At 42.4% G+C, this 13,342-nt stretch overlaps 1 protein-coding gene across 5 annotated transcripts in view; it reads right to left on the minus strand.

The window, feature by feature from the left end:
* Positions 1 to 10,992: 10,992 nt before the first annotated feature.
* Positions 10,993 to 13,342, minus strand: part of msrab (methionine sulfoxide reductase Ab) — a 37,699-nt gene continuing 35,349 nt past the window's right edge. For 4 of the 5 annotated variants that reach the window (XM_025900834.1, XM_003453212.5, XM_013276385.3 and 1 more), the window contains exon 6: positions 10,993 to 11,927. In XM_025900834.1, coding sequence (XP_025756619.1) covers positions 11,754 to 11,927 — 174 coding nt within the window. In that variant the 3' untranslated portion in view covers positions 10,993 to 11,753. The remainder of the gene's footprint in view (positions 11,928 to 13,342) is intronic. The other variant, XR_003215207.1, reaches the window with a different exon arrangement.

Raw genomic sequence — 13,342 nt, forward strand, 5'->3', positions numbered from 1 at the left:
TATAGGTGATCTCATGGTAGGTAGCATTGTCTGATTATGGGAACCCTTAAATGTGAATTTGTGCAAACTGCAAAGGGTGTCCAAGAAGACTCAGTCTTGAGGTTTGTTCTTTTTGCTTTTCATGTAAATGACAAAGTTTCTTCAGTAACTGAGAGTAATACACATATACCTGATGATGAGATTATCTCGTACTGTCAACAATCTATGGGCCGACTTTTAAATCGCTTCAGTCCTTCGTTTCCAATTTAGAGGTTGTGCTCACTAATCAGTTCCTTAATCATAATTATGCAAATTCCCATGACCATTGATCAACAATCACTGACCAAAACCCACTGATCAAAGAACACTGATCAATGGCCATGAGTACCATTCACAGAGAGTTGGGGAATGGCTGCAATCACAGCATTGTAAGATGGCGAAAGATGTACCCTTAGGCCCCCTCCTCGATTCAGAGATGGTCTTTCCCTTTTCACGTAAATGGCCTCCTTGACTCCGCGCTCAAACCAGCGTTCTTCCCTGTCCAGGATGTGTACATCCTCATTTCTCACGTAAATGGCCTCCTTGTGTCCACTTGCCTCATACAAGCCAGTGGACACTCTTTCAACGATGAGGATGTACACATCCTGGACAGGGAAGAACGCTGGTTTGAGCCCATTGTTCCTTCAGTGGGCTGGTTTCAGTCATTATGCAAATGTACTGTTTATAAGGTTTGGGGAAACCTGCAGTCAGCTGAGACTGAAGAAGTCACTTGGATGAGTGACGAAATGTTTCTCCCACCATACGCTACGTCCAGATGAACAGATTCAACTTTTGGAGATAGGCCATTTATTGTCTGACATTATTCATGACTGGTTTTATTTAGTACAACCTAATAAAGTATCAGTGCCCATTGACACATCTTTATAGTTTAGGACTACAGATTGCTACATGTAGTATTTACATTAATTAAGTATTGCTGCATAAGCAACTTTTTTTGCCAGTAGGTGCAGAAATAAAATAATAATAAAAAAAAAAGACTGATGGAAGTTCAGTGCATTGGATGATGTTACAACCTAGTGTCCTTTACACACACACACACACACACACACACACACACACACACACACACACACACACACAATCACTCCCTCTCTCTTAGCTTTAAAACAAATGCTAAAACTGTTATCTTCACGTAACACTTTACTGGCTGGGTCAAAGGACACTTAGCCTCTAAAGTTACTATCTCTGCATGCGAATGGCCATTCATCAAAGTGGACCCAATGTCACCTTCCTCACCTCTTGTCCCATAATGCACCTCTCCTCCTCCTCCTCAACACTGTCGTCCATGGTTCCTGCAACTGCTCACCCCTCCTTCGTTCCCCCGCTCTAGTGCTTCCTTCAAAGCGCACATTGATCATCAGCGGATAGACAATTTAAGGGAGTCGTACTGGTTTCGCTGAGCGAACGTGTCTGTGCATCAGCAGGGGTCACACTGTGAAATTAGGCTGCATGCCAAGGCTAATTGAACTCAGGGTCACTAATGCGCATCACTGACCGTGTTAGTTAGCATATCTACTGATAAGATCGTGTGCATGTGTGTGTGTGTGTGTGCACACGTGGGTGTGTATTGCAGGTAATTTAAAGTAAAACAGCAAACAGAACCCAAGGTAGCCATAATAAGGAATGACTACAGTTAAGTGGTTTAAGGTGTCACGGGAAATGACATTCACAGACCTTCAAAGGCATTTTTCACACGTTGCTGTGATAATAACCACAATTGTTTCACTGCTGTTTATAGAACAGGAGGTTTTAAATTGGAAGTAGCTTGCAATTAAACAAACCATGCATACACAAAGTATATACGTTCATACATGTAACTGGACAATAACAATCACAACCAGTGTTTGTTCCCATCTCAAGACTGCTATCAGGAAATTTTCCCCCCTGATGTTTTGGATGTTGTACGCATATAAGAGGCCACAAATGCTCTCTAATTTAATTTCGCATCCTTCTCAAAATAGACGGCCAGCATTAACCGCCCACATGAAGAAACACCAAAAAGTAACTCACACATACATACAAAAGTCTAACTACTGAAAGGTCAAATTAGGTAGCAATTAGGCAAATTGAAATAGCTGCTAAATCCATTTTGCTCTAATTAGAACACTTAGCAGTACCACAATTTGTAATGCATTAGTCCAGTCACTTCTATGTAATTAAGACATTTCATTTCACCTGCTGTGACCCGACATCTCCTGAATATCATTAAAAAGCAGCTTTTTCGAGGTCGTGTGAGAATTTAAAAAAAGGCCACAGTTAATAGTTTGCAAATACTTGCACACTAGTTAAAAGGAGACAGTTTAGGCTCTGCTCAACAGTAGTCACTTTAGCTACCAGTAACATTAAGGGACATTAAGGAAAGAGTAAATGGTAAAACATGGTATACCAGCGGCACAACTGTAAGTTCTGCAGCAATGTTAAAATGGGTTAGATCGGATTAATCAAACCTACAGTTATGAAACGTCAGATTGTAGTGAGTAAGGTAGCATTTGTTTTTCTCATGTGTGAGAAGATCAAACTGGAGATCAAAACCTCTACAGTTTCAATTTTATATGCATAACACAATCAAAACAGCAGTACATTTTAAAGTTCAAGATTCTACACATGAAAGTCCATGTAAAGTTCACGTGGAGTGCTGCTGTTATAAGTGACAATATGTCTGGAAGTGAAGAAAAGCTGGTAGTTTAGAGTTAGAAAGAGCTCGCCAGATATCTGCAACCCACTTCTCATAAAGCCTAACATTTCCCCGTATGTTCCATATTTTATTGCACGAGTTCGACTGTAACAATCTAATCTCCAGAGAATGAAGTTAACTTTATTTGCATCTGTTCTGCTGAGATGCTGCTTTGATGTTGACCCATGTCATCCCGGTGGCTTCTAATCAAATGACCTGATGAAGGGGGTGGTGATGAGTGTGTCTGTGTGTGTCTGCCCTCAGACTGCAGACTGAGACTATCCGCTTTCTCTGCCCATGTGGAGCAAAGGGTCAAGAGTTGCAACAGTTTTAATGATGGCTTGAGTGAATGTGTGCGAGAGGGTGTGAGTGTGTATTGTGCACTAGATTCCTTTGTGCTCATCTTTCCTGAGTTGCGGTTCTCTGTAGCGTGACCTCCGGCCTGGTCACTTGACCTTTCCAGTGTTGACCCGTCCTTGGTCATCCAGCTGTAAAACAGACTGTGCACATCTGCGCTTTGGTTACATCCTGAAGAAGTTCTGTGCTCTTTAAATGAAAAAGCCTCATAAACACATCTGTTTGTTTTCTCACAGTGTGGGTTCCTACGTGGTTTCCTCCTGTGATTGGCCTATTTGCTCACTCTAAATCTGCATGCTAGAGTCTTTACTATTATGGCTGTTCTTCCATAGGTTTTTTTCCCCCAGATTCCTTGCCCCCTCTGCAGAGGACCAGAGGAACTGCATTCGAGCGCAGACTGACACAATTTACAGTGAGGCATTTGGGAGCAGGCAAACGAAAGAGGAGCTGCATTTACCTCCTAATATCGTTTTACATGTTTTACATGTTAACCAAACAGATGATGCACTGCCTAGTATTTAATATTTGCTTTTTCCTTTCCTTTCCTTTCCTTTCCTCATGGAGATATGAATAATGCCATTTGGATGGATCTCACTTAAATGACTCTCAAATACACACAGGAACAATTTATTAGAAAAAGTGGGGTGTTTGGGATGATTGTCAAACCTTTCCAGGAGAGAAGAAACAGAGCGTACTGATTTCCGTCGCAGTTGCATCTGGCTGATCACAGTTGCATCTGGCTGACGGAGAAACTTTGACACACAAATCTGTCTTCAACAGCCCGAAAATCTCAATCTAAGAGGGCAGTTTCACAAAGTTCGAAGCTTGTGGAATGAATACGGCGTAAGACCTGCACGATAAGCCATGGCAACAGATTGAAAAAAATAAAATCTCCCCTTTTTCTACCCGCATCTTTCTTTCTATTTGAACTTGTTGGGTCCCCGATACAGCACACAGGGCCCCCTTTTCGTCTCCTCCCATCCATCTCTCTTTCTCTCCTTCCTCTATATCTCTCTTTCTCTCTCTCCCCCCTGCTAGGATCCCCACAGCTGCGCGGACCAGGTGCGTTCCGCCCCGACACACACACACGCACACACACACACACACACACACACACGCGCGTGCTGACACACACACACCCTTACACCCGCCAACGGACGCAGCAGGAAATGCCTAATACCAGTTTTAGAATGATGCCACTATGCCAGCTTGACAGGGAGGCTGCAGGATCTGTCACAAGAGAAGGCAACGGAGACCGAGAGAGAAAGCAAGCCCGACTGAGTGAGCAGTATCTTGCACAAAACGAGGAAACCGAAAGAATGAAATAATCGCTTTATTTCCAAATGTTACGTTCTAATATTAGGTCGAGACAGCCGAAAAGACTTTGCGCTGCTCTACCAAACAGCGTCACCTCACGGGGGATCATTTCCAACACTCGCATCTCTACCGACAGAGCCAAACATACATCCAGTGACACCCCTCTCCAGGGATCCTAAAGTAAAAGGGACCTCTGTGTGACTGTGCTTATGCGTGGGACAGCGCACGCATGTGTGACTTTACGTGTGGGTGGATGCACATGTGTTTTTATAACAAAAAAAAAAAGAAAAAAGTACCAGTTATTTTGGTCTGTGGCTCACCACAGCTCACACTCTCCTCTGTCTTGTACTCATCTCACACGGCCCCAACAGAAGAAGGGGAAAAAGCGTGTGACAGACTGAGAAGTCAGTGAACAAGAGAAAGACAGATCAGAAAATACAGATAAGATAAAGAACGAGTTGATGAGGTGGAGGAAAATAAATTTGTCATCAAAAGGTTTGCACACTACAGGAGATTTTAGAAAATACCCGACAAATCAGTATGCACTGCTGGCCTAATTCGTATTTAATGGCCTCCATTTGTACTGGTGCTGATGTGTTTCTTCTCAAAAGTACTGCACTTCTCATAAAATGTCTCACAGAACGAGATCTTGGGAAGGCAGCCAATACATAGTGTTTCATACAACAGTGAAGAAGATTACTTCCTAAGCAAAAAAAGCATATACAGTCCCACCAGTCATAATTTCCTAAAACCTAAGCGTCTTCTAGGCTACCATATACGGGTGGCCTGGTGGTACAGGTCTTAGTGCTATCGTCTCACAGCAAGAAGGTTCCTGAATTCAACCCCAGCTGGGGCCTTTCTGCATGGAGCTTGCACTTTCTTCCTGTGCCAGTTAGGGCTTCCTCCTACAGTCCAAACACATGCACATCTATTGGCTACGGAGGTGAGGTAAGCAGACAAAGTGCTTTAGGCGTATAAAATGCATGGTTAAATGACCTGCAGTCTAAAGAAGCAGGTTTAGTCATAGTTATTTATATAAAAGTTCAGTTTTATTCATCCGTAATTTAGGCATCTAAATTCTTTTTACTCTACTTTAGTCGACTACATATCGTGAGATTATAGTAGACTAAATCTAGATCTAAAGTTGAGTCATTGGAATAAAATATGTGTAACAGTTCACACAGTTTACAAAGCATTTTACAAAGCTCTACCCTTTCCCCGGGGCAGCTCAAATGTGCACATCTAACCTTACTGCACACTTCCAAACTCGTCACACATTTCTACGCAATTAAGTAGTTCTGATTGGATCTCATCTCTGCAGAGATGTTTTTATTCATTCACCGTGAGCCTCAGTTCATTTCCTCACAGTTTTTTGTCCTCATGCATTAGTTTTCATTTCCTTGTAGCCAATTTCGTAGACATTGGTTAAAACTAGTCTAAACTAAATGACAATTTTTTGTTGCCCCTGAAAGCATTTTTAGCCTTGGACTAGGCTTAGTCCACCTCTCGTATCTGAGGCTGCTACACAATGTTTTTGGAGCATGGTTACAGTCAGTCTCAGGGATCGAAAATAAAAACATATATATGTTAAATTGTGGCATACACATTATGCTATTAATTGATTAAAATCTGATTCCCTTGAAGAAATACCACCTATCAACTTGCACTACTGTTGACTATTACTCAGTACTCAGATTATCATGAACAATGAAGGAGATTTACTACACTGGTGCAAAAAAAAAAAAAAAAGTAGCAATAAAAAAACAACAAAAATCAGTAGCACAAGTCTCTAATCATCCCACTGACCCAGTCCAATTTAATAGCACATTATAGGGACAACATTTCATCAGCTGACACTATGGGACATTATGGCTGCATCTAAAGTAACAGCCCTGATGATGTCTCAATGATAAATGTGCATTAAGTTGCATACATTTAACCTTTTTTGCCTTTATTTGTCAGTCTTTGCTTTTAGACAGAGTTTGCTTTTGGCCTTTTATATTGTAAAAACTCTCACGGGTGAAGCAGCTTTGCTACTATTAATATTCAGTTAAATGAGGAAGATGCAAAGCCATTAATAGTCTAATATGTCATAGTTACTTATCATGTATATGCTGAACGTTCTGAGGTATTGATATTTTTTTTCGCCCACAAAGGTTTATAAATAGGAAATGATGCACATGGTGCATGTTACTATGTATATGTCAGAGGTCAGTGTGATCAGAGACAAATGTGCAGTGAAAAGCACAAGAGCAATGTGGCTAACGAAAACCCTTTGCATTTTATTGTATTGGAAACTTAGAGAGACCGCCAAACTCATATATTGACACATACACAATTGCACACCCTGACACCTCAATGTGGCCACATTCTCACCTCAAACCTTTCCATTCACTGACTGACAGGCCAGTGTTTCCACCAGCGGATGTTTTTTGAGGCCAGTATTTCTTTGAAAATACACAGAGGGCCTCAGCCACACAGGAGAAACCTACGTCTTCAGTAGGATACCAAGAGTCTTCGTGCCTCATTGCTGAACCCTTTCTCTTTCATACACCATGGAGGTTATAATTTTCTTTTTGCGTGCATCAACTGAAATGTTTCACAGAATGACATAATTCTGTGTTGGAACCTGTTGGAAGTAAATTTCTACACAAAAAAACTAAACATAGATGCACACACACACACAAACACACATATGCACACACTCCAACAGGAAGAGTGTGGGTGTTTGGGAGCAGCTGCATGGAGTGGCATCAGACCCAGCTTCCTCCTGGTGCAGCGAGCACCATCTCTCCTCCCTTTTCTTTTTCTCTCCCACCATCTACTCATTTCCTACACATTTATTTCTAATCTTCCTTTGTTGTCGCCACTTCCTAGACAGAAACATATATTTAGTTGCAAATAGGCAACATCATCATGCCACTATCTTTATGATGAGTCTCATCAGGAAACTGAACCCAAGATTCAATCTGCACCGTTGACAGAAATTAGTTGGCTGTGGCAAGCACACGGAAAACAGTTTGCGCATGTTGCAATGCAAAGACTGTGTGTGTGTGTGTGTGTCCTGTTTCTGCCCTCTTTCCTTAGAATGGTTACACATCAGCACATTGCCACCTGAAAGCCCAAACGTTACTCAATACTTTCCTGCACTGAGCTCTAATTGAGAGCTTGCTAGCAATTTTAAGAGTTTACTTAACTTGCGCACCTGCGCGATGTGAAGCTGCAATGACTCAAGCAGTTGATGGACAGAGCAGATAAAGCTATAAAAACACACACACACACTACATAAAAGAGAGATGGTTTGGAAATGTATCTGTTATATGGGCGCCCCAGCTGCAAAATGTCAATCTTTTGATTGTTACACAATCATCTCTGTAGTGGCTTGATTATAAAAATGACATGATAAACAGGATGCATTGCATGTGTCAGAGAAATGCTCAGCAGTGTTTGAATCAAGGCCAGTGGAATCTTCTTCTAACACAAAGAGGCACAGGTGCAAGAGCCTAAGCATCTTGGTGTTTCAATTTTCTTTTCACTTTTCTTTCTTCTTGCTCCATACTGCTATTACTCAGTCCAATTCCACCCATTACTCCTACATCTTTCTGCTTTCTTTTAAGAGCTCCTCTCAACCATTTTCTGTCAGCGGCACACTCCCAGTACGTGATAACTGTGCTGAAGACACTCAGCAGTTATTTCTGTGTTTCCTGTGTGTCATGTGGTGGTAGCTTGAGCTAGCTAGCATGGCTGACAACACACAGGCTCCCAGGTGCAGAGTGTCACGGAGTGGGCTGTCAGCCAGAAAGCCTGTGGGCCAGTTAGCAGCCAACAGGGCCCTGCAGCACGTGCTGGCCTCCACCCCCCCAGTGCTATTCCCAGTGGCAAAGAAGAACAAAGTTATAACATTCTGTCTTTTTTGGGAAAACACATGTGTATGTGAACATGTGGGAGCCTGTGTTTCTGCTGCACCAAAGTAACCTGTTTGAGAGTACATTTTTTAAACACAACATCACTGCTTTGTCACTGACTGGCATGCTGTAGCTGATCTGCCGTATTTGGTAATATGCTCGTGTTTCTCCCTCAGAGTTAAAGGGTCAGGCTGCACTAACAGAGCCGACCTCGAGTGAAACCGGCATGCAGGGGCACCAGGGTTTGCCCTCTTCCCCCAGCTCGCCCCCAGGCCACAGATGCATCGACCCAGACAAGGCTGCACTTCTCTGGGCAGCACAGAGAGACTGCTGTGCTCTGGTTCCTGGAGCCCTGATGCTCTGATTGAGACCCTGCGCCCATGCAGGAACCAGAGGGAGGGGAAGAGAGAGCAACAGAGGGGATGCAAACACATCTGGCATCTGCAAAACCTGCACACAACTTCTCATATCATCACGGAGTAATGTACAGGCCCTATAGAAAAGCAAAGCGCTCCCGTCCCTTCGCTATCACACGTGCGGAAGACGATATGCACCCCCACACAACCAAATGGTTGCCTCGCTCCAAATTCTCATAATTATGTGAGGAGCGGGACAAGAAGGCACAACAATCCTCCAGCTGGTAGGACAGCACCAGCATACACCGCTCTGTGCTATTGTTCTTTATATATAGCTCTCCAAGCAAAGCTGTGTTGGTGTCTAAAACAATAGATTATGTCACTACATGGTATCTAAAACAGGAAATGGTATAAAACAATGCTCTCTCCAATGATGTATGCACATAGGGTATGGTATATAAATAAAGTTAGCTCTATTGAAGCTCTTAAAGGGAAGATACATGAAAAGCTATGAAAGGAGGACACCTTAGAGAGCATATCAGAGTGCAAGAATTTGTGTGGGTGCACGTCTCTGCAAGGTGTCTTTTTGGTGTGTTTGCTTCTTTTGCGTGGGCGCTGCCTTTTGCATTAGGCGGCAGTACAGGACGGAGTTCGAGGTAGCGGTTGGGACTTGTGTTTGTGAGGGTTGTGTGTACACGTGTGGGTAAGAGTGCACAGTACCTCTCATAAACAACCAGCACCAGCTTCAGCCCACTGTTCCACAGTGCCACAGGTCTTTTGCAAACCCTTTCTTCAAATCATCTGGCAACGACTTTCATGAGCACAGTTGTTTAAAAACGGATGGGTAATACATGGAAAAGAATGCTTGTGACAGAAAAAAAGAATATATCAAATGCGTGATGCTGGTATGGATGTGAGCTGCCCCCTCTCTTGGAGTATAGGCCAGTGAGAGGCAAAGCAGCACGCTGGAGCGGTGAGCCCTTTGTGGCCAGCTGTGGGGCCATTAAAGGCCCATCTGCAGACAATAGGCTCTGTCTGAAGGGCGCACACAGCCTGGTTCCTGTCCTGTTCTGCCTCACTGTGTTTGTGTATGGATGCGTACATGAGAGTACCAAGCATTTCCATGCCCCATTTTAATCTATTACAAAGGAATACAGAGAAAACACACTTACTCACGCAGCTACACTCTAAATGGCACTCGTTTTTACATGTCTGCGTTAAAGCCAGTAATTTTCCACAGAAAAATCTCTCCCTACGTATTATCAACTCATAACCTGAGTTAGTGATAACGGCATCACTGCTTTGTGGGAGAATCATACCGTGGCTCACTGAGGCATCTCTTGTTTCAGTCAGAAATCATCACAGATGGCGGAAAACCTGATGTCACAGCGCGATTAAGGCTTTAATGCCACCCTCTTCGTCAAAGACGGGGGAAATGAAGATCGCTTCATTAAAAGGTTATCTCCTCTCACACACTTGAGAAGCAAAGCAGAATGCAAAAATATAAGCAGGCACTGGAAAACAGCAAGCTGGCCCAACCACACACCGCTCAGCGCGGTTCGATCAAGCAAGCCACAGCTTCACATGCCTCGACACACACGCACACACACACACACACATACAGGGCTGCTGCATGCAGACACATGCAAAAATATCTGTCCCAATACTAAAATAGGCCCACAGAGGTTGCACCTGCACCTGTGCCCTGGTCCACACCTACACACAGGTGTCAGGATGTGACACATACACACAGACAGAGAGAGATAGCAGAGAGGGAGGGGGAAGAACAAGAGCGGGGTGAATCACACTACTGCGGTCGACCAGAAAGCTTTTTCTAGATATCATCTCTGTATTTTGGAGTGTAACCATGTGTGTGATTTTCATTTTTAAATAGACTTTCAGGTTGATGTGTTTAATTATAAAAAAGACACACAAAAAATTCTGCACACAAGGCAGAATCGGAAATTCAATTCTTTTAAGTATGTCAAATAATGAGCCTTTCATTCCTAATTATGGGCTACGTAGCGTAGAGTGAAAGTTTAAGCAAACCGTGTATCATATTGAATGCACGGGTATTCAAGTGTGTCATTGTGTGATTCAGAATGAATGGCCTTTGAATGTGCATCTGTTTATCACAGTGAGTCACCCATTTGTCCCCCGGTGGTACGTCCCTTCTCAAATGGGGCTGAAAAGGGGACAAAATACTTTACGCAGTGGTTTTTCTTCATTTTATATATATAGATATCTGTGTGTATGTATATACAGAGCTTTGTGGGCAGACACATGCATAAATTAACACATACTGACACATATATACACAAACACCTGCACACTAAACATAAGGTTGGAGGAGAAACGTTTTTATTTCCACTGTCATAATAAGAAAGGCAATAAGCAATAAAAAAATTAAATGCAACGTTTAGAAAAGTTAAAAACTAAAGAAAAACAGCGTTAAAATCAAGCTGGTATTGGTGTCTTTGCCTGCTACGAAGTATAAGAAGCTGAGCTTTGTCACAGTGTTGTGGCAGTGTTGGAGGTGAGACGGATTACACGGACCAGGTTAGAAAACCGTTTCATCTCCCAGTTTACCAAGACAATGTTTATACACCCTTCCTTTGCAATATCATCCCACATTATGTGTATATTAAACATAATGTATGGATTTCTTTTGTGAAACCTCGCCACCCTCTGGAAGCTGTTAGTTACTGCAGTCAAAAAGAGCACTGCAATACAAAATTCAATCATGTTTCAAATTAATTTTTATGCAGCTTTTAAACATTTGATTTATGTCATTGCTGTCCAAGTTTTTCAAGTTTTTGTTTTGTTTTATTTAGAAAATCTCTCAAAGATCTTTTACACATACTGTATGTATTCTCCATAGCTGGCAGGCAGCCAGGACTTACTGAAGCTTATAACAAATATGAGACTCAGTAATGATGTTGACTAATGTGTTATTATCTTACAAATAAAGACAGATGCATTGTAGATACAGTCCATTTATAAGAAAAAGAAAATAAATTAGAGGCATGGACCGCGAACAATGACATTAGTGCCTATAAGCATATTCTGTGAGCTGAATATTTTCCCTCTCTCACCACACATGGCTCACAGTTCATCCTTCCTGGCGCCGATGGGACAGGAGATCCCGGTGCCTTTGAGGCCACAGTAGCCTTTAGGTACCTTTTTCAGGTACTGCTGGTGATAGTCCTCAGCGTAGTAAAACTGCTGCCCCTCCAGAATCTCAGTTGTAATGGGACCATATCCTTTTTTCTCCAGCTCCTAGGGACAAAACACAAACATTCACCACTTTAGTTAAAACTGAATGCAAACTAACAAAAAAAGAAAAGAAAAAAAAGAGCACCCGTTCAAAGTGTACACTGTTTGTTATTCAGCTGATGCTCAGCACAGTGATGCCATTGACTGAGGTTACTCATTGGCATTACTTCCTGAAATTACTGCTTTCATTACCACACTCATGAAATATATTCAGCATTACTTTCTCCAACTCCCTTAACTTCCTCAAATGAACACACCTCTTAAATGTTTTTTTTTTAAATTCTGTAGTGTATTGCATGTGAACTTCCAATACATCTCACTGATACAGTAAAGAGTTTCTGCTCCTCGACTAGAAAGCAGGGTGATTGAGTGACAGAAGAAAGGAACATCTTTTGTTTTGTAGTGCAGCGTGCCTCTGTGGCTCTCTCTGTGGGACAAAGCATCAAAGGGTATCCGCTCTCTTTGAGGCCTCTTTAAGACATTTTCACACTTAGCCTTTTCTAAACACCTTGAGAGAAGGCTTCAAACCCACTAAAGCAGCACGCTCGTTCACATAGACACTCATAACGCCTTGAAAAACACCTCTGACAGATATATCAAAGGTTTACCTGCTGTGCTGAGTGGTTTTCTCTATCTAATAATACAAGCACTCAGGCCTCTCTAGATCAGTGCTCCTGAGAGCTGACAAACAACAAGTCTGAGCTGCACTGGGACTGTCTGTGGGCAACAAGTAGCTTGTGTGTACAACAGATTGCTACACCTCAGAGAGAGCAGTTTGCAGCACTGAGGAGCTTTGCTTTGTGGGGGCGTCAGATGGGTTCAGAAAATACAACAAAACAAGAGCTGAATGTGCTCAAGAAGGATGAGCATGTTCTTACCTTCTCCATGGAACCACAGTCATTAAGTATGTTGTTTATAAGATATATCCGATAAGAGTGTTGTGTAGAAGGTTGCGATTGTACAAACCTCAAAGATCTATCCCTAAACTTTACAGTCCTTCTGAGCAGGTTTTCGCTCATCACTTTGGTTTTATGGATTTAACACTATTGCTCTTCTGCTCTCTCATTATTAACCAGCACCACTGGTAAAAAGAGTTGGGGTTAATTAATCCATGTTTTGTTTGTTAAAAATTGATTAGTTACTGTTAAGGTGACAGTTTTATACACTCGCTGGTCACTTTAGGGTTAGGGTGCATATTGTCAGTACTAGGCTGGATCCCTTTTTCCTTAATTCTTCACGCCAATGGAAACATTCATCAGGGATTTTGCTCCATATTGACTGCAGTCATAAAGGGATGTACACGGTTAGCAACAATATCCAGGCAGACTGTGGTGTTTAAATAATGTTCAATTGGTCCTAAGGGACCTAAAGTGTGCCACGAAACACCATTAAACCTCCACCAGTGGTATGGATTTGTG

This window comes from Oreochromis niloticus, linkage group LG19, assembly GCF_001858045.2.
Source record: "Oreochromis niloticus isolate F11D_XX linkage group LG19, O_niloticus_UMD_NMBU, whole genome shotgun sequence".
NCBI classification, from domain to species: domain Eukaryota; kingdom Metazoa; phylum Chordata; class Actinopteri; order Cichliformes; family Cichlidae; genus Oreochromis; species Oreochromis niloticus.